Genomic DNA, 25230 nt, shown 5'->3' on the forward strand with positions numbered 1-25230 from the left:
GGAACCCAGAAGAGTCAAAAACATCTTGAAAAAGAACAACTTGGAATTTCTCAATTTCAAAACTTACTACAAAATTACAGTAATCAGAACTGTGGTATTGGCATAAAGTTAGACATACAGCTCATTAGAATAGAATTGAGAGTCCAGAAATAAACCCTTGCATTTATAATCAATTTTTTACAAAGATACTGAAAATATCCAATTTGGACAGAATATTATTTTCAATACATGCTACTGTGACATTGTGCTAAGTGAAATAAGTCAGTTGCAAAGAGACAAATATGTATGATTCTACTTATATAAGGAGTGTTGAGCAGTCAAACTCATAGTAACAGAGAGTGGAATGATAGTGACCAGGGACTGGGATAAAAAGAAATAAGAAGTTGTTGTTTAAAGGGTACAGAATTTCAGTTCTGCAAGATGAAAACATTCTGGAGATCTGCTGCATAGGAATAAACTTACCATTGCTGAACCATATACTTAAAAGTGATGAAACTGGGCACAATGGCACACACCTGCAATGCCAGTGGCTCAGGAGGTTGAGGCAGGAGGACTGTGGTTTCAAAACCAACCTCAACAATGGTGAGGTGCTAAGCAACTCAGGGAGAACCTGTCTCTAAATAAAATATGAAAATAGGGCTGGGATGTGGCTCAGTGGACGAGTGCCCCTGAGTTCAATCCCCAGCACCCTCCCCCCAAAAGTGATAAAGATGGTAATTTTTATGTTACGTGTATTTTACTACAACTTTAAAAGTTTTTAAAGAATGGATTTTGATAGATGCTACCACAAGAATGAACCTTGAAAACATTACGCTAAGTGAAATAAGCCAGACACAAAAGGACAAATATTGTACAATCCCACTGAGGGATCCATTTATGACAAATTCATGGACAAGAAGTAAACAGTAGTTACCAAGGGCTGGCAGTAGGGCAAAATGAGGAGTTATTGGTTAATGCGCATAGAGTTTCAGTTTGGGTGATTAAAAGTTATGAAAATGAATAATAGTTATTGTACAGCATTGTGAAGGTACTTAATGCCACTGTGTAAGCCAGTTTTCCACTACTGTAACCAATACCTGAATGATCAGGTTACATAGAAAAGGGTATTTGGGCTCACAGTTTTGGAGGTTTCAGTCCATGGTTGGTTGGTCCATTGCTTAGACCTGTAGTGAGGTGCCACATCATGGCAAAGGTGTGCGGGAGAGCAAAGACATTTACTTCTTGACCAGAAAAGAACAAGAAATGAAGAGGAAGGGCTGAGTTCCCACTCTCTCCTTCAAGAGCATGTCTCCAATAACAAGAAGACCTTCCCTTAGGCCCAACCTCTTGAAGTCTCTACTATTTCCCAATAGCAGCAACTTAGGCACTAAACCTTTAACACATAGCCTTCGGAGAACATTGAAGATCCAAACTATACCATTCTGAAATGGGGAGTTTTTTTTTTTTTTTTTTTTTTAATGGTACTGGGAATTGAACCCAGGGTCTTGCACATTCTAGGCAAGTGCTGTACCACTGAGCTACACCCAGCACTCCTCCTCTTTTTTTTTTAAGGAACAAAGTCTCACAAAGTTGCTCAGACTGGCCTCAAAATTGTGATCCTCCTGCCTCAGCCTCTCGAGTAGCTGGGATTATAGGCATGTGCCACTATGCCTGGCTGAGTTACTGCTTAATGGGTATAGAGTTTCATTCTGGATGAAAATGCATAGTGATGATTACTGCACCAAATTGTGAAGGTACTTAATGTTCATAAGAATGTAATACCATTTAATGTATGATTACGAAAGGATAAAATGGTAATCATTTTATTATACCTATTTTACCATGATAAGCATGTTTTAATTATTTCAAGGCAGTACGTTTATATAGCAAGGTTTGTCTGGTATCTAAAATTACTGTCTCTGGAGCCAGTCAACCTGAATTTGAATCTTAGCCTCAATACTTTCAACTGTTATATCTTTGTGACAATTATTTAACCTCTCTGAGCCTCAATTTTTTTCATCTATAAAACAGGAATAATACAAGGGCTCTGTGAGAATTAAATAATATGCCCCTGTAAAGTACTTAAACTGCCTAATGTATATATGTGCTCAAACTGGAAGTAATCATCAAAATTATTTTTTATAAAATTTCAAGTACACAGAACATGAAGTCTCCCATACACAAATAAATAATAGGCCCATGAAACACTGCTTAATATCACTATTAAGAAAACATAAATCATAACTACAATGAAGCCAGGTACCATGGACACACCTATAATCCCAGCTACTTGGGAGGTTGAGGCAGAAAGATAGCAAGTTCAAGATCAACCTAGACAACTTAGTGAGACCCTGTCTCAAAATAAAAAGAACTGGGGATGTAGCTCAGTGGTGGAGTACCCCTAGGTTCAATTCCCAGTACCAGAGAGAGAGAGAGTGCAAACCAACATTTCATATCTACTAGCATGGTTATAATAAAAAGTAGATATATAATAAATGTTAGAAAAGATGTAGAGAAAAGAAAACATTCATTGCTAGGTGGGATGAGTGGAACATGGTACAGTCACTTTGGAAAACAATTTGGAAGTCTCTTTAAAAGTTAAAGATAAACTTACCCTATGATTCAGGAATTCCACTGCTATGTAACTACCAAAGAAAAATAAAAACATGTGTCCACATGAAGACATGAAGATACACATTCACAGTTTCATTATTCATAATGGCCAAAAAAATGGAAATAGCCCACATGCCCACCAATTGATGAATGAATAAGCATTCTACACAATGAAATGTTATTTGGCCATCAAACAAACAAAAAGTACTGGTCCATGTTACCATAAGCATGAGCTTTAAAAACATTACACTAAGTGGAAAAAGCCAGACACAAAAGGCTCATATTGTACAATTCAATTTATGTGAAATTAGATAAGATAAATTCATGGATAGAGAATATAGATTGGCAGTTGTCAGGATCTAGTTGAGGGTGGGGGAAGTAAATGAACATGAGGTTTTTCTTTTCCCTAGAGTAATAAAAAACATTTTGAAATGAGATAGCAATGATCATTCTACATATCTGCAAACACTAAAAACCACTGAATTATACACTTTAAATCAGAACTTTGTTTGTATTAACTGTTGCATCCAAAAGAGTATCTGGCACATAGTTGACTATTCAGTATTTGGAGAATGAAAGAATGTATAGTATTCCTCACATGGTATGTTATACATTGTTTAACAATTATCCCATTTTTTAAATGTTGATTTTTTTCCAGTTTTTACTAACATATATACTCTCACAATAAACAATTTTCCATAAGAATTAATGGGTAAAATATTTGAATAGGTGTTTCTCCAAAGATGATTCCTAAATGGGTAGTAAGCATATGAAAAGATGACCAACATCATTAGTCATTACAGAAATGCAAATTAAAACCACAATATACTTCGCAGTCATTAGAAAGTTTACAGGCAGAAAAAAAAAAGACAATAACAAATGTTGGCAAGGATGAAGATAAACAGGAACTTTCACACATTGCTAGTAGAATATAAAATGGCACGACCATTTTGGAAAATAGTTTGATAATTCCCCAGAAATTTAACTGCACAGTTACCACATAATCTAGCAATTCTACTCCTAACTAAGTGCCCAAGAAAAGTTAAAATATATGTCTACACAAAGAAAAATGTGTACATGGATGTTTATAACAGGATTATTTCTAACAGCCAAAAAGTGAACCCAAATGTTCATGAACTAATGAATAGATAAATAAAATGTGGTAGACCCATACAATAGAATGTAGTAATAAAAAGGAATGAAATACTGATCCATGCTAAAGAAGGATAAACCTCAAAAGCATTATGCTATATAAAATAACATATTATATGATTATACATTACATAATACAATAAAAGATCACATATTTGATACAATTTATGTGAAATGTCCGAAATGGGCAAATCTATAGAGAAAAGAAAATAGATTAATGATTGTGTTAGAATGGGGTGGGGAAGAATGGGTAGTTACTCACTTTCAAGGTGATGGAAATGTCTTATAATTAGGATGTGGTGATGGCTGCAGATTCTTTAAAAAGACTAAAAACAATTGAAGTACACACAAAAAATCAGGAAATTTTATGATATGCAGTTCTATCTCAATAAAGTCATTTTAAAAAGTAAAAATATACTACAAAAGAAGAGCAAACTGCTGGAGGTCGTGGCACATGCCTGTTTACCAATTTAGGAGGCTGAGGCAGGAAGATCCCAAGTTCATAAAACTACCTAGCAAGGCCCTAAACAACCTAAGGAGACCCTGTCTTTAAAAAAAGGCTGGGGGTGTAGCTCAGTAGTAGAGTGCCCCTGAGTTTAACCTGCAATAAATACAAAAAAAAAAAAAGAAGAGCAAACTGAAACCTGTACAGATACTTTCAAGTACCATCGTTGGGCGCCAACTGTCCCGACCCGCGGGACATCAACGCGGACGGCAAACCTAAGAGAGAAGGAATGAAGGGACAAGAGACGCAGGGAGAGACAGCAAGACAGGAATTCTGATCAAGCTGCTAATTTTTATTGTTCTCATGGGTATTTATGCTGAGGGAATGAGGGGTATGACGAGGTGCAGCCTGGTTGGTTGTGTTCTTCTGCTGGGTTCCTGATAGGGTGCAAATTCGCGCTGGCGGGAAGGTGAAGTTCGCGCCGGCGGGAAAGTGTAGTCCCGGAAGAGAAGCCGTGGGCGCCATAGGCGCCATACTGTCAGAATTATCAGCCAGGAGGGGGGGGAGGGGCGCTGCTGCTTATTGTAAAGGTCAGAATGTTCTCAGAATGAGAACTTCTTGGTCCCTGACAGAAACCAAAGTAGGCAGAAGAAAGAAAATAAGGCTGGGTATGTAACTTAGTTAATAGAGTGTTTGCCTTGCCAGCACAAGACCCTGGGTTCAATCCTCAGCACCACAAAAAAAAAAAAAAAAAAAAAAATTTAATGTTAAAAAAATGTAAAACAGAAAATAGAAAGATAATAATAAAAGCAGAAATGGAGGAAAATGAAAACAGAAAAATAGAGAAAAATCAGTAAAATGAAGAACTGGTTCTTTGAGATGATTAATAAAATGGATAAACCTCTAACTAGTCTGATTTTTTTTTTTAAGGAACTGAAAGAGAAAAGATGCAAATTACTATCAATAATCAGACATCTCATAGCCAGGCATGGTAGTGCACGTGTGTAATTCCAGTCACTTGGAAGGATGAGGCAGGAGGATTATAAGGTGAAATCTAGCCTCAGCAACTTAGTAAGACCCTGTCTCAAAATAAAAACTAAAAAGGGTTGGGGATATACTTAGTGGTAGAAGGTCACTGGATTTCATCCCTGATAGTGGTGGGGGGAGGCAGGGAGTAAGAATTAGAGCAACAGCACTACAGAGCCTACAGAATATAAGGAAATATTAATAAATAAATTTATACCCATAAGTTTGGTAATGTAGATGAATGACCAAATTCAAAATTACTGAAGTTCATTTAAGAAGAAATAAATAATCCAAATAGTCCTTTATCTATTACAAAAAGAGAATCTGTAGTTTAAAAAGCTTTATAACAAAGATAACTACAGACCCAGATGGCTTCACTGGAAATTTTGATAAAATATTTAATAATACCAATTTATACAAAGTCTTCCAGACAATAAAAGATGATGGAATTCTTCCCAATTCATTTTATAAAGTCATCATTACTCTGATACAAAAGCCAGAGAAATTATATTATCCCACATGTACACAGATGAGAAAAAAAATCCTTAACAGTATATTAGCAAATCATGGAAATGCAAGTTAGTTCCACCTTAGAAAATCAATGTACTTTACCATATCAAGAAACTAAAGAAAACATGCAATCATCTCAATAAATATTTTTAAATCATGTGATAAAATCCAACCACCATTCGTCCCAAAAACTCCCAGCAAACTAAGGAAAACAAAGAACATTCTCAAATTCACAAAGTGTCTATACAAATAATCTATAGCTAATATTATAGTTAACAGTGTAAAACACTTTCCCCTAAAACCTGGAACAAGACAAGGAAGTATTTTCTCATTATTGCTATTTGTCATCATACTAGATGTCGTAGCTGGTGCAATTAAACAACAAAAGAAAGGTGTACAAATATAATAAAACATGTTCAAGATCTGTATACCAAAAGTACAAAACACCAAGAAAAGATCGAAGATCAAAGTAAAAGGAAAGATAACACTAATACATGCTTGCAAGATTCAATACTGTGAAGCTGTCAAATCTTCCCAAATAATTCTATAGAATTCAACACAAACGCAATAAAATTAGAGGTCATTTTTCATAGAAAGGGACAAACTAATCCTGAAGTTTTAAAAAAAATGAAAGGAACTAGACTACCCAAAATAATTTTGAAAAGTTGGAGGACTCACACTACCTGATTTACAGACTTAGCATAAAGCTTCATAATCAAGACAGTAAAATATTGACAAAAGGGTAAATGATAGGTCAATGGAACAGTAGAATATTTTGAACAGGAAAATGGAACCAAAGAGAAGACTCACACACATCTGGTTAGTTGATTTTAGCCAAAGGTGCAAAGAGATTATCTTTTCAGCAAATAATGTTGAAACAATAGGACATATTTATGTAAATGAAAAAAATTAATGATGCTTGACCCATACCTCCCTCACCCCCTTAACCAAAATTAACTTGAAAAGCATCATAGGCCTAAATGTAAAATCTGGAACTAAGAAAACTTTCAAAAGAAAAAAAGAAGAAAATCTTTGTGGCTTTGGGTTAGGTGATGATATCTTAGATACAACACCAAAAAGCATTATCCATAAGAGAAAAAAAATTGATGAACTCTATCAAAATTGAAATTATGTCAAAATAAATTTTATTATCATGTATAACTAAAAAGAACCAATAATTAATTAATTAATTAGAAGTACTGCAGTGTCAAGAAATGAAAACACAAACCCCAGACAGGTAGAAAGTATTTGCAAAATATGCATCTAATAATACGCATTATATATTAAAAAATATGCATTATATATTAAAAATATACTCAAACATCAATAAAATAATCCAATTTCTAAGTGGCAAAAATAGGAAGAAATACTTCTTCAATAAAGAAGATATATAAACGTAAAATAAACACATGAAAAGATGTCAGGATCATTAGTCATTAGGAACATGCAAATTAAAATTATAAGAAGTTAACTAATCTTGCTGAAATTGAAAAAAATGGCCCACACATGCTGGGAAAAATGTGGAGAAACTGGATCTCATGTTGTTAGTGTAATGTAAAACGGCACAACTACTTTAGAAAACAGAGGGTGTATATATGATCCAGACATCCCACTCCTAAGCATTTATCCATGAGAAAGGAAAATGATATCCATACAAAGACTTATACACAAATGTTCATAGCAGCTTCTTTTAAGAGACAAACACTGAAAACAATCTAAGTGTCTATCAACAAGGGAATGAATAAATAAATTATTTAGTGGAACAGACTTATAAGCAAAAAGAGAGTGCATTATTTATATGCACAATAACATAGGTAGAAATTATTTATAATTACAGTGGCTTTATTAAGAATCACCAGGCTGGGGATATAGCTCAGTTGGTAGATTGCCTGCCTCGCATGCACAAGGCCCTGAGTTCAATCCCCAGCACCACAAAAAGAAAAAAAAAAAAAATTTTTTTTACTAAAAGCTGGCCACTGTGGTGCACTCCTGTACTCCTGTAATCCCAGTGGCTAGGGAGGCTGAGGCAGGAGGATTGTGAGTTCAAAGACAGCCTCAGCAACAGGGAGGCGCTAAGCAACTCAGTGAGACCTTGTCTCTAAATAAAATATAAAATAGGGCTGGGATGTGGTGCAGTGGTTGAGTGCCCCTGTATTCAATCCCTGGTACTCCCCACAACAAAAAAAGAATCACTAAAGTCAAGTGCAGTGGTGCAAACCTGTATTCCCAGCAGCTCTAAAGGTGGAGGCAGGAGGACCATGAGTTCAAAGTCAGCCTCACCAACTTAGCAAGGCCCTAAGCAACTCGGCAAGACCCTGTCTCTAAATAAAATACAAAAAAGGGTCAGGGATGTGCCTCAGTGGTTAAGTGCCCCTGGGTTCAATCCCTGATACCTTTTTTAAATAAAGAGTCACTAAGAACTGGAAGCGACCTGAATGTAAATAGGTGAACAAACAGTACATCTATAAAAGTGACCATCACTCTGCAATTAACAGAAATGAACACCTGTAGAGAGAACAACATGGATGTATCTGGCAAATGCATTATGTTAAATGAAGAAGACCAGACTGGAAATGCTATAAAACCACATGGTTCAATCTATAGGGATTTGGGAAATGGCAAAACTGCAGGGACAGAAATCAGTTCAGAATGGTTGCCTCTGGATGCCTCACTGGAGAGACACAGCATAGTAGAAGTAGCATAGCCTCCCATATCACCACACCTGGATTTGCAGAGATACTGGAGCAGTTTACTTGGGCCCAATGCCAGTACTAGCAGTGTGACCTTCATATTATTTAATCTCTGTGCCTCAGTTTTGTCATCTGAAAAATGGATAATAATTGATCTTACTACATATAGTAATTAAGAGGATCAAAAGTAGTCAATTTTTGTAAAGCAGGTAGCACAATGTCTGGCACCTAGTGCCTGAGCATTGATGAATCAGGCACCTTCTAATCCTTACGTCAGAGCCAACCTATAAATGCTAATTCCTTTCTCTTTAAGAAAAAGCTTACATTAAAATTTTAAGGAGAAAGGAAGTAACAGCATTCTGGAATTTGTACTAATACCAGAGAGCACGTTTAATTCTCTGACAGAGACTAAATTGAGTGACCCTATACTTACCTGACATTTTCCCTATTATAGCACAGCCCCATTGTTCAAAGAATAGAGGGTAATCTTATATTGAAAAAGAAAAAAAAATCCAGGAAATCAAAAATGGAAAATTCATAGCAATTATTTCTCTAAGGAGTTTAGAAATCTTTTAGATCATTAACTCAAAGTGTTTTAGTTTGGGACTTCAAAAACCAAGTACACTGAAAACAGCTGAACTACATACCAGAGAAGGACTAAAATCTGAACTGAAATCGTCTTGCTTTTATAGTCTTCAAGTGATTTGAACACTAAGATAAAACTACCATCTGCCAATCCACTCTCCCCTCCATGATTCTCATAAATGGTTTAAGGGGCTCAGTATACCAATACCTTAGAGCACAGAATTGTTGCAGTTAAAATAAACTTAAGTCTCTCTGCTATACAGTGATTTAAGGATTATCTTTGTTTAACAGAACAGTCGGATTTTGTGGAACATGTCTGTTTGGGCTGAGAATGATCTACACGATTATATTAAGACCAGGATACAGCTGTTTGTGACTAAGCCCACGCTCACTAAGTAAGTACCAGCTGAGCATTATACATCACCAGACATCTGTTTCCTGTTTTTATTCTTCCTTTATCATTCTATCCCCATTTCCTTTCACCTGTAGGCCACCTAAGAACCACAATTAAGCAAGACTTGTGTTGAGTGTCTCTTTTTCCTTCTGACTGTTGTCAGGGTAGCTTAGTCATTCTACTTGCCAGGGTGGGGAAGGAAACCCAAGGACCCTCCAGAGTATATCCTGAGAATGGAAGGTTGTTGCCTGGGGTACATAAATGTCTTTAGGTGACTAACTTCCTCCTTCACTTCCCATAAAGAACTCTTCCTGTAGAAGCAGTACCAACCCCTCCAAAAGTACAACTCTAAACCGCATCATAAAAGAAAAACCGCCTACGCAGGAATAAGGCGATAACCTACCTAGGGCCATGGCATACAAAATGGTATCTCTTGGGTTAATTTTCACACTTCATACCAGGATACAGAACAGGATGTGTTTACATTTAAGGAAATTCATTTCTGTGCAAACAGGTTGAGGTCAAAGCAGTTTTCCTTAGCTCGAGGCAACATCTTTAGCCTTAAGGTACTGCAACTGAGACTAGAGGTATAGCTCAATGGTAGAGCGGTTCAATTCCCATGTACCACAAAAGCAAGAAAGTCTTATATGAAATAAGAGTTTACAATTGAAAGAGACTTTAGTTTATTTTACATAACTGTATTACAATAAAGTTTTTAAAAGGTAAACTTGTCTAATGCATTCCATTTTAAATGGTTTAAGAACACAGTTTAAATACCTTAATAGAAAGTAATCAGAAAAAGTGTCTTTAAAATATATTTGAAGCCAAACATGATGGCACACATTTGTAATCCCAGAACTTGGGAGGCTGACACAGGAGGATCAGAGATTCAAGGTCAGCCTCAGAAATTTAGGCAGACCCTCAGCAACTTAGCAAGATTCTTTTCAAAACAAAAAATAAAAAGGACTAAGGATAGAGCTCAGTGATAAATCCCTAGTACAAAAAATAATAAAACAAAAACATGTATATACATATATACACACAATTGATACAGGGCTGGGGTTGTAGCTCAGTAGGAGCATCTGCCTGGCACTCATGAGGCCCTGGGTTCAACCCCCCAAAATTAATTTAATTAAATAAGATAAAATAGATATAATAAGCTCAGAACAATATACATAAACTATCTCCTTTGCATTAAAAAGAACACTGGGAAGTAAGTCAGGAATAGTAACAGGAAGAGAATATGGACTTGTGCTTCTCTTAAAACTTCAATAAGATTGTCAAAACAAGCACGAATTTTTTATTCTGACAGGACATTTGAGGGGACTTGTCCCAACAGTAACTTAAAAAGAAAATATTCAACTTCTGTCTCTTAAGGACTCTTTTTTTTTTTTTTTTTTTTGCAGTGCTGGGGATCGAACCCAGGGCCTTGTGCTTGCAAGGCAAGCACTCTACCGACTGAGCTATCTCCCCAGCCCTCTTAAGGACTTTTGATGGTTAATAAAAACACATTTTCTTTGTTCCTTAGCATTTTTCTTTGCAACCTTCTTTGCATCTTATCATCTCTTCCTTCTTGTTATATGTGAATATAACTTTTTAAATGCCTAACATTGCAAGTGTAAGATGTGCTGTCAAAATGTTTAGAAAAAGCAAGCACAGAAAAAAAGCAAATGCCTCTTGTCAGATGGTTTCCAGTACTTTGTCACACTCTGCTTTGAAAGTATTGTACACAAGAAGATAGGTGAATTAAGTCATTTATTGACTGTGACATAACTTACTAAACACAGCATTCCAGAAGAGTTCTGCACTTTCCCTGAATTTGTCTAATGTAAGTCAATCAATCAGTTGAGGTTTCAATACCAAAATTAGAATTAATCCTCTTGCTTGTTGTACATTATAAACACTCTTATTTACCCATTATAATAGGTGTTTTCAGTTAAGATGAGCTGCCAAAGTAAAGAATTCAGGCTCCCTTCAAAATAGGACTGTATCCAAGGTGTGGCCAACAGGACATAAACAGATGTTTTGTGTGGCAACCTCTAGGAACCTTAGGAAAAGTTGGCTTGCTCCTGTTGGTTCCTATCTGGATCATGAAAATGAGGACTGCAGTCTTGGAGTGGGAGAGTTTAAAAGGGAGAAGTCTCAGATTCTGGTACTTTGTACAGCAGAGCCAGCAACCAGCCCTAAACTGGGCTGGGTGGTTTGTGAGAAAAAAAAAAAAAAACTGTATCTCATTCACACACTGTGATTTGGAGTTCTTTAAAATGTTGACCAAAACTAACCCTGACATACCAACTCTGTTACTTGGGGTCTCTGAAAAATAAAAACTTGTTTTTAAATTTTTGCCTACCCTTTGGAATTCCTAGAATTTCATATGCTATCACAGAATAAGGTCTTCATGATTATTCTTATTTCCAGGGTCTAAGGAATGGTTTGATATGAAGCCAAACTAAATAATCTTGGGTAAAAACTGAAATATACTCTCAGTAAATTGCTTTATAAGTTTTCTACCTCAATGAATGGGGCAGAAAAATTAACACAACAAAATATTTCATGGTTTAGGCTTTTTAATTTTTTATTTTAAGAAAATAACCAGCCAAGAATCATTTTATTTCTATTATGAAAGAATTATCATGAATTACTCAAGATCAATTTTTAATTGCTCAAGGTAAATTTTTATAAGATTTAGATACAACATATCTTTGAAAAGCTAATTTAGCTTACTACCTCCTAAATTAAATTGAGTTTAAGCCCTGCACAATGGCATGAGCCCATAGTCCCAGCAGCTCAGGAGGCCAAGGCAGGAATGCTCGAGCCCAGGAGTTCAAGGCCATATTCAAGATTGCAAGACCCCACCTCAAAAACAAAAAACAACAAAAAAATGAGTTTAATTTTCCCATTATTAATGATTTTTATTGTATACATAATCATTGAACAAGTTTTCCAAAGTTATTTGAAATAACTGAAAGACAAAGGTCTACGATGTCTGAGATAAGTGGAATTATATGGGTTAGAACACTTCTTTAAGAATGCTAATGGCTTAATCATTATTGTTTACTCTCATCAGTGTGGAGAAAATTAATTTGCTTGGAATTTTTGTTTCTCTAACCTCTCATACTGCCAGAAAGTAAACCACTTAGAAGTCATTCACCAGGCTGGCCATGGTGGCCATGGTGGCTCGGGAGGTTGAGACAGGAGGATTACAAGCTCAAGGCCAACCTCAGAAATTTAGAAAGGTCCTAAGCAACTTAGTGAGACCCTGACTCAAACTAAGAAATTAAAAAGGGGGCTGGGGATATAGTTCAGTTGGTAGAGCATTTGCCTAGTATGAAAAAGGCCCTGGGTTCAACTTCCAGCTACCATCAAAAAAATAAAAAAATACAATAAAAAAATAAAAAGGGATGAGGAATGTGGCTCAGTGGTTAAGTGCCCCTGAGTTCAATCCCCAGTACCAAAAAAAAAAAAGAAGTCATTCACCAGCCTTATTCAAATTCCTGATCAGAGGGCTCACCATATTGACACTGGGTAGCAGAGCTCCCTGAGACTACTGATTAAAAGGAGCTCATTTTACCAGCTCATTAGCACCTATTCCAATCTCAGTTGAGCGGGCCTACTAATCAACCTCATTCCACTTGTGTGTTAATTCTAACATGCAAAAATAACAAGACAAGGCATAGAGGAAAAGATAGACTAGGAATATTTTGAAATAGTTATAACTGTCCTTCAATCAACCTGCAGTGTCTGAATCTTCAAGACACAACCTATAGTCAGTTCCTTTGTGTAGTCCTTATTTTCGCAGTGTTATTTTAATTTTAGATGAAAATGAAGAAGAGATATGATTACACTAACAACTAACATCAACAGTTGAAGAATTATACATCTGGGAAATGCAAATGACTTTGTAAAATGACTGGAAAAATCTGTATGTTTTAGTCCCTTTTCTGGTACTCTTCAACAACTCTGCTTTCCTGGAAGGGAATTCATGAGCTATAATATTTGAGGAGATTCTCATCTGTAGGTTTTAGAATTTTCTTATCTGCCATATTTACCACCCATCCTGGAGCAAGACCAAAGAAGATCTGCCTCGGATCCTTTCGGGTACTGAGCATTTTAAAGAGTTCATCTTTAGTGATATCGGGTAGAACATAACCATATTTCTTGGCGAGTTCCAGTCTTGCTTCAGGAAATTTGGCAGGATCTGCCAGGTAACCGCGGTTCTTTGCATCGGTATAATATGGCACCAGTGCTTCAGGGGGCAGCATTCGTTTTGGAATGGGTTGTCCACGCAGAAAGAATGGAACAGGTTTGCACAGAATATCTAAAAATTAAATTTAAAAAAAGATATACAAATTATTGACTCTGTAATGTTACAAATTTTCTTCTAGTTACTAATTTTTCAATTTATTGAGTTGAGAACCTAATTCCAAGAGCTTTTTTATTACAAAGGTTTGTCTTGAGCAAAAGGAGATAATTCATTTTTAATAGTTTACATCTTTTTCTTTTGGTGGTGGGGTACCACCAGGGACTGAACTCAGGGTACTCAACCACTGAGTCACATCCCCAGTCCTATTTTATATTTTATTTAGAGACAGGGTCTCACTGATTTGGTTAGCACCTCAACGTTGCTGAGGCTGGCTCTGAATTCCCAATCCTCCTGCCTCAGCTTCCGAAGTCATTGGAATTACGGCCATGTACCACTCTGCCTGGCAATAGTTTACATCTTGAAAGCCAAAGTCACCCTTAGGCTATCAATGATTCATGAAATGACTACCAATGAAAACACAGACAACATTTATTTAAGTTCTATGTTTAAAAACACAAAAATAAAACATTTTTATGGCATTGTCTATGTGTTCTAGAACAGACAGAGTTCTGCTCACCACACCATTAATAGGAAGTCCTAAAACAGAAAACCATAGTGGCCAAACTACAAGTCAAACAGCCTCGAAGACATTTAATATCTTCATATGGGAATCTTACTAGTTTAAAAATTAGAAAGATGCATTAATATGTCTGGAAAACCAATGTCATTAAAATTAAATTCTTTTAACTAAAGAGTAGGCAAAGAAATCTCTTGTGAAAACAACCAACACAAGAATGCAACACAATCCCAGTTTTATTTTTAAACTTTTTAAAGTACCTGAACATGTCCTCTGAATGTGATGGGTGAGAAAAGGCCAACACATAAACACATAAAATATCATTGATGCCACAGGTCTTTTGACAGTTTACAAAACAATTACACAAATACACAAACAGATAGTTGTACAAAAATAATGATGTCCTACTCATCATGCTTCAGCAATGCACACTTAACCTTAACTGGAAACAAAACCAATCACATAAATTAAAACAGTCTCAATAAAGAACTTATCAAAATCCTTAAAATAATAGGAAATATATCACAGGGCAGTGACAAAGTTTCCCTGACTTAATCATTCATACACGCAAAGTTTGTATTATACAATAAGGTATCTGTGCACTCTCACCCACCAGACAATAAGCTCCAGAAGGGACTTCTGATTCTTGCACTGTTGTCTCTCCCTCACATGGAACAGTATCCAGCAAATACTAGACTCTGACTAAATATTAGCTGAATGCAAGAATCTAACAGATACCTTATACATCTCATTATCTACGGGCAAGTGAGATATGGCCATTAGAAGGAGGCCACTAGATAGTCCATCAGAAACAAGAACTAGAAGCTGGCCACTAAGGGTCAAGACCAAGAAAGACAAAAGCGGAGTCACCAAAAGCTAATTTATGCTCTGGATAAAAAAATCTACATACTGTACTTATACCAGAGGATAATTAAATATTTGATGTTCCTGACTCACCAAGAAATTAACCTTTGAGAACTGAACATGCACTTCACAGAAGAAATATGTATGGTTAACAAATGTATGAAAAAATGTTCAGCATCTCTAGCAATTTAAAACTACACTTCAAATTAAATTTACAACTATACTGAGATTCTATCTCACTCCAGTCAGAATGGCAATTATCAACAATATGAGTAACAATAAATGTTGGTGAAAATGTGGAGAAAAAGGTATGCTCATACATTGCTGATGGGACTGCAAATTGGTGCAACCACTATGGAAAGCAGTATGGAGAGTTCTCAGAAAACTTGGAATGGAACCACCATTTGACCTAGTCATCCCATTCCTTGGTCTATATCCAAAGAACTTAGAATCAACATACTACAGTGTCACAGCCACATCAATGTTTACAGAAGCACAATTCATAATAGCTAAGCTATGGAACCAACCTAGGTGCCCTTCAACAGATGAATGGATAAATAAAATGTGGTATATATACACAATGGAAAATTACTCAGCCTTTAAAAGCCTTTGTGACTTTTGCCAGTAAATGGATGGAACTGGAGACCATCATGCTAAGTGAAATAAGTCAATCCCAGAAAACCAAAGGCCAAATGTTCTCTCTGACATGCAGATGCTAACACACAACAAGGGTGGAGGTGGAGAATAGAAATTCAATAGATTAGACAATGGGGAATGAAGGGAAGGGAGAGGGGACAGGAATAGGAAAGACAATAGAATAAATCAATCATAACTTTTCTATTACACCAAGGAGTGAAACTCCACATCATGTACAACCACAAGAATGAGATCCTAATTAGAATAAGTTATACTCCATGTATGTATATGTCAAAATACACTCTACTGTCATGTATATCTAAAAAGAATAAAATAAAATAGAGTATGGCAACTCTTAAAAAAAAAAAAATTGGAATACATTTAAGAAAAGTTCACAAAATACTTTATATAAGCTATCCCCACTTTAAAAACAATTTTTTCTTTTTTTTTTTTTGGTAAGAAACTAGGGAGTGAATATAGAGACACAGTGTATGGGAATAACCTAGTCTGAAGAGAACAAGTTTGTATTAGTTCACAGTCACCAAATAAACTGCATGCATCACATACCCCAAATTTACTTAAGGCCTAAAACACAACTGGATATAGCTATTAAAAGTTCCAATAAGTTAGGAAAATGTGCTACCTAATCGTACAAAAATGCAAAATAAATCAGACATAATTCATCATTATCAAAGTCATCTCATTAAAAAAACAGGTAGCAGCCAGGCTCGGTGGCGCATGCATGTAATCTCAGAGGCTTGGGAGGCTAAGGCAGGAGGATCGTGAGTTCAAAGTCAGCCTCAGCAACTCAGCAAGACTCTGTCTCTAAATAAAATACAAAAAAGGGCTGGAGATGTGGCTCAGTGGTTAAGCACCCCTGGGTTCAATCCCTGGTACCCCCTTCAAAAAATAACAGGTAGCAAACTTTCAAAAAACATACAATTTATTCTAAACTTTAAAAAATTTGGCCCAGCATGGTGGTGCACACCTGTAATCCCAGTGGTTTGGGAGGCTGAGACAGAAAGATCGAAAGTTTAAAGCCAGCCTCAGCACCTTAGTGAGGCCCTAAGCAAGTTAGTGAGACCCTGTCTCAAAATCAAATATAAAAAGGGCTGTGGATGTGGCTCAGTAGTAAAGTGCTCCAGGGTTCAATCCCAGTACCAAACAAAATAAATAAATAAAAATTTGAGAGAGGGCTAGGGATATAGAGTGCTTACCTTGAATGTATAAGGCCCTGAGTTTAATCCCCAGCACCACGAAACAAAAAACAACAACAAAAAAAATTCTTTTTTCACCAAATCAACTTTCTTCCACAGGGCTCACAAAGAGAAAGAACTCTTCTTACTTTTAAAAATATCCCTTTCAAAAAGGGAAGAAAAATGTATATTCAATTTTTCCCCATAATCTGAAAAAGTACAAGTCAGTTATTCAGACAAAATTACTACTGTTAAAAGTTATGATTTTATTGCTTATTTAATAAAAGCCTCCCAAAACAACTGCAGAGCAGCCTGGAAAGGCCAAAACAATAGTCTCAAGGATGATGATGATTCCCCAGACTCCAGCAAATGGCATTAGATGGTATCTGGTGAGCAATCACCACTGCCATCCTCTGTGGTGACAATGACTGAAAAATATTCTGGCATCAAAAACCCTTCCAAAATATTTGCGATTAATGTAAAGAAAAATATGCATCTTCATATTTGAAGAAGCTCACTTTAAAAAATTTGAATGATGAGGGATTGAAATGGGAGCAAATTATGTGTCAAAATGAACCTCACTATTAAGAATAAATATAATGCACTAATAAAAACATTTTTAAAAAATGAGTGAGAGCCTGGTGCGGTGGCACACACCTGTAATCCTAGCAGCTAGAGAGGCTGAGGCAGGAGGATCCACAAGTTCAAAAACAGTCTCAGCAAAAGCGAAGGGCTAAGCAACTCAGTGAGACTCTGTCTCTAAATAAAATACAAAATAGGGCTGGGATATGGCTCAGTGTCGAGTGACCCTGAGTTCAATCCCCAGTATCCAAAAAAAAAAAAAAAAATGAGTGACAGACCAAACTAAAAGGTTCGTTTACGAATAGAAGGAAATGAGAATTACGTTTTCTATTTTTATAAACTTTCAATTATGAAGAAAATGAAATGGTAACTATTTCAAATTCTCCATACAGAAAATATGAATATTTCCTTTTCCACTTTAATACATCAATTTTAAAAGAATTTTCTCTTAATGAGCTATTTGGTCGGGAAATGTTTAACTCTCATTTCAATGTAAAAGCGTTAAAGAATACTTCATAAAAGCATTCGGTCATTAAGTTGTGTTTGATTTTCACCTCTTCAATTCAGAGCCTCTAGTATTCATCAGGCATTGCTCTCTGTGCCAGATATACAGCAGTGAACAAAAGGTCCCCGCCATCATGAGAAGGAAGAGAAAAAGAATAAAAGGGAGAGAGGGAAATAAAATTATAGCTGGGTGTGGTGGCTCACACCTGTAATCTCAGCAATTTGGGAAGCTAAGGCAGGAGGATCACAAGTTCAAGGCCACCCTAGGCAACTCTGTGAGTCTCAAAAGAAAAAATAAAAAGGGCTAGGAATATGGCTCAGTGCTACAGCATCCCTGGGTTCAATCCTCAGTACCAAAAAAAAGAAAAAAGAAAAAACACCTGTTGGTTTGTAATGGCTACCAAGAACAGGAAAAGGGAACAGGATGTGACTGTGTGTGTGTGTGTGTGTGTGTGTGTGTGTGTGTGTGCGCGCATGCGCACATACATGTTCCTGTTGGTATGAGTACATACATGCATGCATGTGCCTTTGTGTGAGTATATATACACATGTGAATGCATGTGCTTATGCATGTGTATGTGCTCTTTTATTCAGTACAGGCAGGAATGATCTCCCTAGTACAAGAAGGAATAATCTCTCCTTCATGGTCCAGAGCCATGAAAATTCTAGGTGGAGGGAGTAGTATCTACAAAGTATCTAGAAATATCTAGGCAGAGGGAACAACAGAAGCAGAGGCCTAAAGGTGGAGGGGCTTGACATGAGAAGGAACGTCAGGGAAGGTGGCCAGTGGGAACTGAGCAGAGCAAACAGTGGGAGGGAGGGAGGAGGTGGTCCAGATCACACATCATGCTCCTCAAAGGAGCAGCAGGGATGCCACTGGAGCCTTTGTGCATGGAGTGGTAAGTTCATGTTTTAAACGGAACCCTGTGCCAGGCTGTTCCCCACAAGCAGGACAGCAACAGAGAGGCCAGGTAGAAGTACCCCAGTCATGTTGGCAACAGGATGGTGGCTTGGACCACATGAGCAATAGCTGGACTGTGAACACAGTGTGAAAAACAAACTCATAGGGCTTATTAGGGTATACAAGAAAGAGTCCAGAGGACTCCAAATTTTGGATAGAAAACCCAAAAAGATGGAGCCATCATTTACACTGGGAAAACTGTAAGAACAGGATGAGGTGAAAGAGAAAAGAGACATTCTTCATCTGTTAAACTTGAGATCCTTCCTTAATTTTCAAGGAAAGACACCAGACATAGGCCTGGGTTCAGAGGAGAAACCAAAAGGCTTTTTGTCTTTGGCATATCTGTCAGCTACATGCTTTATTCTTTCTATCATGATAACCCACGTGCTAGATATGTATCAAATAACCCAACAGTTGCCATTCATTAAATAATCAATAAAGAAGGAAAGAAGAAAACAACCACAAGAACAAGCTTACCCAGACTTCTTGGATCATAGAAGGCTGTAGTAACTACACCGCCATTTTTTTCAATTGCAGCAATAGCTAGTTCTGAAGCCAACTGTACTTCAATATTGATTTTTGCCTTAAAGGTATCAGCACCCTGCCATAAGTCAAAACAATGTCTGTTAGTAAATAGCTTGGATAAAAATAATTAAGGCAAGCTTTCTTTTTATTTATTTTGTATTTGTGTGTGTGTGGTACTGGGAATTAAACCCAGAGGACCTCTACCACTGAGATACCCCCCCAGTCCTTTTCATTTTTTTAATCTTTCTAATTTACTTATTATTTTGGTGAGGTTCTTTCTATGGTCTTTTTTGGAACTGGGGGTCGCACTCAGGGTTTTGAAAATGCAAGGTAGATGCTTTGCCACTGAGTTACATCCCAGCCTTTCAATTTATTTTTGAGGCAGGATCTTGCTAAGTTCCTAAGGCTGGCCTCAGACTTGCAAACCTCCTGCCTCAGCCTCCCAAGTAGTTGAGATTAGTTATGTACAGCTCAATCTTCCTTTTAAACTGTGCACTCCCCTGTAGAGTACCTACAATTTAGTAATAATTTCTATTTTTAAATATCTCTATTTAAATATATTCCTAAATATCTATCAAGAATTTTTTTTACATTTTATTTAGGCCATCCTGTTTTATCAATTTTAAATTCCTGTAAGTAGAAATAGATATGTAGTAAATACTAACTGCAGGTACTTCTTTAATAGTAATTAATAGTAGATAATAGTAGATTGGTTAATCCTTGTATCAACTATATGGCAGGGTTATTGCTATAACAACTTCACAGATGGGGACACTGAAACACAGAGTTTGAGTAAATGGCCCACAATCAGAAAGCTAGAATTCTAATCCACGTCACAGCATTTGAGGTACTTTTTTTTTTTTTGTGGTAGAGCTGGGGATGGAACCAAGGGCCTTGTACTTGCTAGCCAAGCACTCTACCACTGATGGATACCCGCAGCAGATTCTATGTTCTTAACTACAACATTTTGCTGCATTATAAAAAGTAATCTTGTCCCTAAATAAGCAAGAGGCCAAGAGGAGGTGGAAAGAGGAGACAAAGGGGGTTGGAACAGTTAGAAGAAAATATCTGACAACATCTAAACTTCAGAGGGGGGTCAGTCCTCACTTTAGGAAAAGGTAGAAAACAAATTCATTTTGAACTCACTAATGACTTTGTTATAAACTCTAAACTGAAAACAAAAAAAGGTCTACTTTTCCCTAAATATTTAATATCAAAAAATGTGGTGCTGAAGTTTTCAGCCACATCTGTCAGGATAAGCTAAATTTTTCTCTAATTTCAAAACACATTATTTTTATTTACTTCAAAATAAAAGATGGCAGCAATACCACTCTTTTGTAGGAAAAGAAATTTTTTGCTTTTTTGGTGTGGTTAAAACAAACTTCCAATTTGGTTCCTTTGAGCAAAAACTTTTCATGTATTTCAAAAACATTCCATCAAATCTCAAATGTATTTCTCATGTTTTTACCTTTGATACTGGTATGCATTATTATAATCAAGGGCACCATGGATTCATAAAATAGGGTTTTGCCATATTATTTGTGATTTTTAATTACTACTCCATAGATTGCTTAACAATCTCCCTATTCTTGGACACTGGTATCAGTTCCAGTATTTTCAGTACAATAAATGGCATTTTTAGGAAGGTCTTTATATCTTGTTTCTTTTATTACCCACTATGTGCTTGTGTATCTAAAATCCAGAGAAGGTAAAGAATTTACAGAGCTATAAATAATGTGTGATTACATTAACTCAACCACAGCCCTTGGGTAAAGTTTTCAGGAAAATTTTTGCTAGTTTAATAGACACAGATCTGAAGAGTAATGGGATGTGCAATTTAAGACCTAATGACAAAGTGAACAAATAAAGGTAAACGGCGATTGGGGGGAAAAAAAAATACTTAATGAGCTCATGGATTTTCCCATATATTAAGATATGTATCTGTTTCCTTATACACCCAGAGCAGAATACTGAAGTTTAATCATGTATTTGGTATGCTCTTTTCAAATTATCTTATCTGAAAAGTTTTATCAAGAGACTTGCTTTTTCAAAGGTATCTAAAAGATTTTTCCATAAACATATGCTTCCCCCTAGTGGCTACTAAGTTACCTACCCAGATAAAAAGAAGAAACAATAGTTGATTAACCTACTAAAATTTATGTTTATGAAATCTTGGCTAATTCCTATAAACAAAACTTCTTTAGTGCAATTAGAATGAGATTTGATTCATTCCTTTTCCTATAAATATTCACTAAGTGACTATCATAAACTATTATTTCTAATATTAAAAATAATAGCAGTCAAATTAGCTGCCATCAGGGGAGTTTACACACTAGAAAGGAAGACAATGAAACATAAATGCCTAAATAATAAATACCAAATGTTCATATATCTTCAAAGAAAATGCTTTGGGCAGGGTAAAGGAGACAGTGTGACTGCAAGGGCAATGCAAGTGCTCTTTTATAAAAAGCTGTCAAAAAACACCATCCTAATATGTTCACCTTTAAGCAGAGAACCAAAGGAAGTGAGGAAGCAAGCTGTACGATACACAGAAGATGTGCATTCCAGGTCCAAAAATATCAATTAGAAAATTCCAGAAATAAGCAATTCATCTGAAGTTGTAAATTGTGTGCTGAGTAAGATGATGAAATCTCATGCCATCCCACCCCATTCTAGTATATACTACTCACTCATTGGTCTCTTAAGTGCTTATATTTAAGTAACCCTTCTTTTACTTACTAATGACTCCAAAGCACAAAAATAGTGATGACAGCAATTCGGATAAGCCAGAGAGAAGCCATAAAGTGCTTCCTTTAAGTGAAAAGGTGGAAGTTCTAGATTTAATAAGGAAAAAAATTGTATGCTGAGGTTAAGAGCTACAGTAAGTTATTGATGTTAATTTCTCCTGTCCCTAATTTATAAATCAATCTTTATCACAGGTATGTATATAAAGGCAAAAACATAGTTTCAGGCCTCCACTTGGAAGATATCACCCATGGGGAGTGGGTTTTACTGTATGGGAAAATTAAAAATTTCCTTCTATGTAATACCAAAAGATCTAATTCAGACTTACCTCCTCAACCAGCTGGACACCATAATCCCTTTTAAGAGGCTGGATAGTCACACCTCTCCCATTGACAAGCTGGGTTAAGTCAATAGGCTGAGTAGGATCAACTCGACCCAAATCAATAAGATACTGCAGTCTCTTGAGACTCAAAGGCTGATACTGGCGTCTGAAGCTATGAAACAACAATGCAATAATTGGAAAATACAAATTGATTTTTCCAAACTTTCTAGAAATCAATTCAAAGTGTTGTCCCGTGTTTTCTTCTATGATTTTTGAAGGTATAACAAAATAAAACCCTCCTGAGTATAACACAAACATGTAGTATTGCTGAATTTGGAATGATAAAATAAAACTAGTACTTTCTTATTCCACTAAAAATATTTTGCCTTTCTAAAGCATTTACTTCACTTATATAAACAAATTAACAAATTTAACCCACTATCTGAATTATGTAGTAATGAAGTATAAAGAAATAATTTAGTTATCATTTACTGGGTAACTACGGTGGGCTAGATATTATGTGTATGGTATGGATGTACAAATACCATACATATACTTATATAATCCTGATAATACTTTTTCTATACACACGAGAGTCACATTTTCTACCTCTAGGTCATCTCTCCTAAAAGGAAAGAAAAAGTTTTAGAATTTTCAGAGAGATATATATATAATATATATACACATACACACACACAAACACACACAGTGTGTGCACACCAGGTGTCGGGTAATCACAAGAGAGGAACACAGGCATTATCATCTTCATTTGCCAGTACAATGCTTGAGTTTTTTTCCCCTACTAATCCAGGCCAGTTTCATTACAAAAATGATTTGCAGGAACAATAGCAAAAGTTTTTTTTTACTAACAATAGCTCCAAAAAGAATTTAAAATTTCTACTAAATTACTGTTTAGGTGATTCTCAGTGTAAATTAGAGACTTGTACTTTAAGACGTTACACAACCTTACCTATGTCCTTCATTAAATCCATATTTTGGAATTCGGATATAAAATGGAGTCTGACCTCCCTCGAAGCCCAGCCGGGGTCGGGTTCCTCTCTGCTTTTCTCCTTTGTGGCCTCTCCCACATTTTCTACCTCTTCTCCGACCTCTTGGTCGCCTGGCCTGTGAAGAAAAGAGAAAAGTTTTAGGATCTTCAGATACATTTCTAAAAACCATATTTCAACTCCTTGCTGTGTGTGTATGTATGTGTTTGTGGGTGTGTGTATTGCTATGCCACTCATTCACCTAACCAACCGTAGTAGCTAACACTATGTTCCAAACACTGTTCTAGCTAATCATTCACATACTTTCTTGGCATCTTTGCCTCTGAGGATGTAATTAGTTTTTGTGGTTACAAAATACAAGATGCGCAAAGCTCCAAGAATGGGATGGGACTAAGGGTTCTACAATAGCCCAGAAATGAGAAAAAAAAAAAAAATCCTAGAATTAAACATCCACAACAAAGCTTAATGATATTTAAGAAAATGCTTTTATATTGGACTGAACTGTACATATGTTAACTGTTGCCAATATACACTATTTTATTTGAAGACTTAATTTATAAAGAAAATCTTTTTCCTTAATTTACTTGCTATTCCTCGTGTAAGCAATAAATTTACTGTTACAATGACAGAAAGTCCACAATAGCTTTTCTAGCTGTATTCGTTGAGCTGCAGAAGACATATCTGACATAAACCAATTCACGCCTTTCCAACGCCGAAAAGATATACCGTTTAGGAGACTTCATTTTAAACCCAAATTTGAATTACGATCATTCTGTAGTGCCTGGTTTGCTCCTCTAACATTTGTATGCTTTTTAAATAAAAACCTTATGATGAATTCGGAGCACGCGGAAATATTTTCCTCGGTGCAGTAAAGGGGTATCAGGGGCTCAGCAAGCCTATGTCCCCCACCAACATCCCCAGGAAAGAGAGTTCTGGGGCTTGATGTGGCGTGAAAGGCCGCTGCCATAGCCCCGGTCCCCAGCGCTCCTCCGCACCTCCACCATTTACCGGTTTCCTGGAGCCGGGATTGGGCTTTAAATTGGCCAGGTTCACACGCGGCAAGGCCCGGAGCAGGTCTAGGGACCTAGCCCCACCGGCCTGCGCTGGACCAGCCATGACCGCAGGTCCTCTGGCTTCCAAGGTCGCCCTGAGCTGTCTCGAAGACCACGTGGTCTCAGCACAGTGCTCTACGGCCGCGGCCCCGCCCCTGCCGTGCTGCTGTCGCGCGTCGGGAGCCCTGGACCCATGCAGTGGCTTTGGAGTTCGTAGTCTTGTGTCGGAAACCGGCAACAAGGTTTTTTCTTGGTACTTTGGGGTTGTGATCTTGTGTTGCAAGTTCCTGTTCAGTCCTCGGGTCCTGTTGGATATCGAATGAAAAACATCCTCTTCTGTAAAAAGGGGTACTCACTTAAAACGGTGCATTAGAGTATCCTTTTTTCAGTCAGTATTTTACGTTGCATATTTTGTGTAAGAGACAATATGTCATGAAGCAGTGTATGCTCTAAGCTTAATGTGGAACCCAGAATAAAATAATGTGAACCGGACATACTGGAGATACGAAAATAATACCTGGAGTGAAGCTAGTAAAAGGCCTGGCTCTAATAATCAATCTCT

At 36.6% G+C, this 25230-nt stretch overlaps 1 protein-coding gene across 3 annotated transcripts; it reads right to left on the minus strand.

Moving 5' to 3' along the window:
- Positions 1 to 11943: 11943 nt before the first annotated feature.
- Positions 11944 to 24781, minus strand: Mrpl15 (mitochondrial ribosomal protein L15). Of its 3 annotated transcripts, XM_047555720.1 has the most exons (6): positions 24625 to 24781; positions 23580 to 23734; positions 22616 to 22781; positions 19495 to 19618; positions 13444 to 13712; positions 11944 to 12250 (listed from the first exon to the last, which is right to left on the minus strand). In XM_047555720.1, the coding sequence occupies exons 1-6, from the start codon at positions 24730 to 24732 to the stop codon at positions 12182 to 12184; spliced, it is 891 nt and encodes a 296-aa protein (XP_047411676.1). In that variant the 5' UTR covers positions 24733 to 24781; the 3' UTR covers positions 11944 to 12181. The 3 variants fall into 3 exon arrangements, with proteins under 3 accessions (XP_047411676.1, XP_047411667.1, XP_047411683.1); XM_047555711.1 differs by lacking the exon at positions 11944 to 12250 and having other exon boundaries at positions 12742 to 13712; XM_047555727.1 differs by lacking the exon at positions 11944 to 12250 and having other exon boundaries at positions 12742 to 13712; positions 24612 to 24737.
- Positions 24782 to 25230: the final 449 nt, after the last annotated feature.

This window comes from Sciurus carolinensis, chromosome 1 (assembly GCF_902686445.1).
Source record: "Sciurus carolinensis chromosome 1, mSciCar1.2, whole genome shotgun sequence".
NCBI classification, from domain to species: domain Eukaryota; kingdom Metazoa; phylum Chordata; class Mammalia; order Rodentia; family Sciuridae; genus Sciurus; species Sciurus carolinensis.

Coding starts and splice junctions, on each gene's coding strand:
- Mrpl15 (XM_047555720.1), bottom strand. CDS start 24,732: ATGGCTGGTCCAGCGCAGGCCGGTGGGGCTAGGTCCCTAGACCTGCTC. Junction 23,735..24,624: donor ATCCCGGCTCCAGGAAACCG/GTAAATGGTGGA, acceptor TTTTCTTCACAG/GCCAGGCGACCAAGAGGTCG. Junction 13,713..19,494: donor CTATGATCCAAGAAGTCTGG/GTAAGCTTGTTC, acceptor TTTAATTTTTAG/ATATTCTGTGCAAACCTGTT.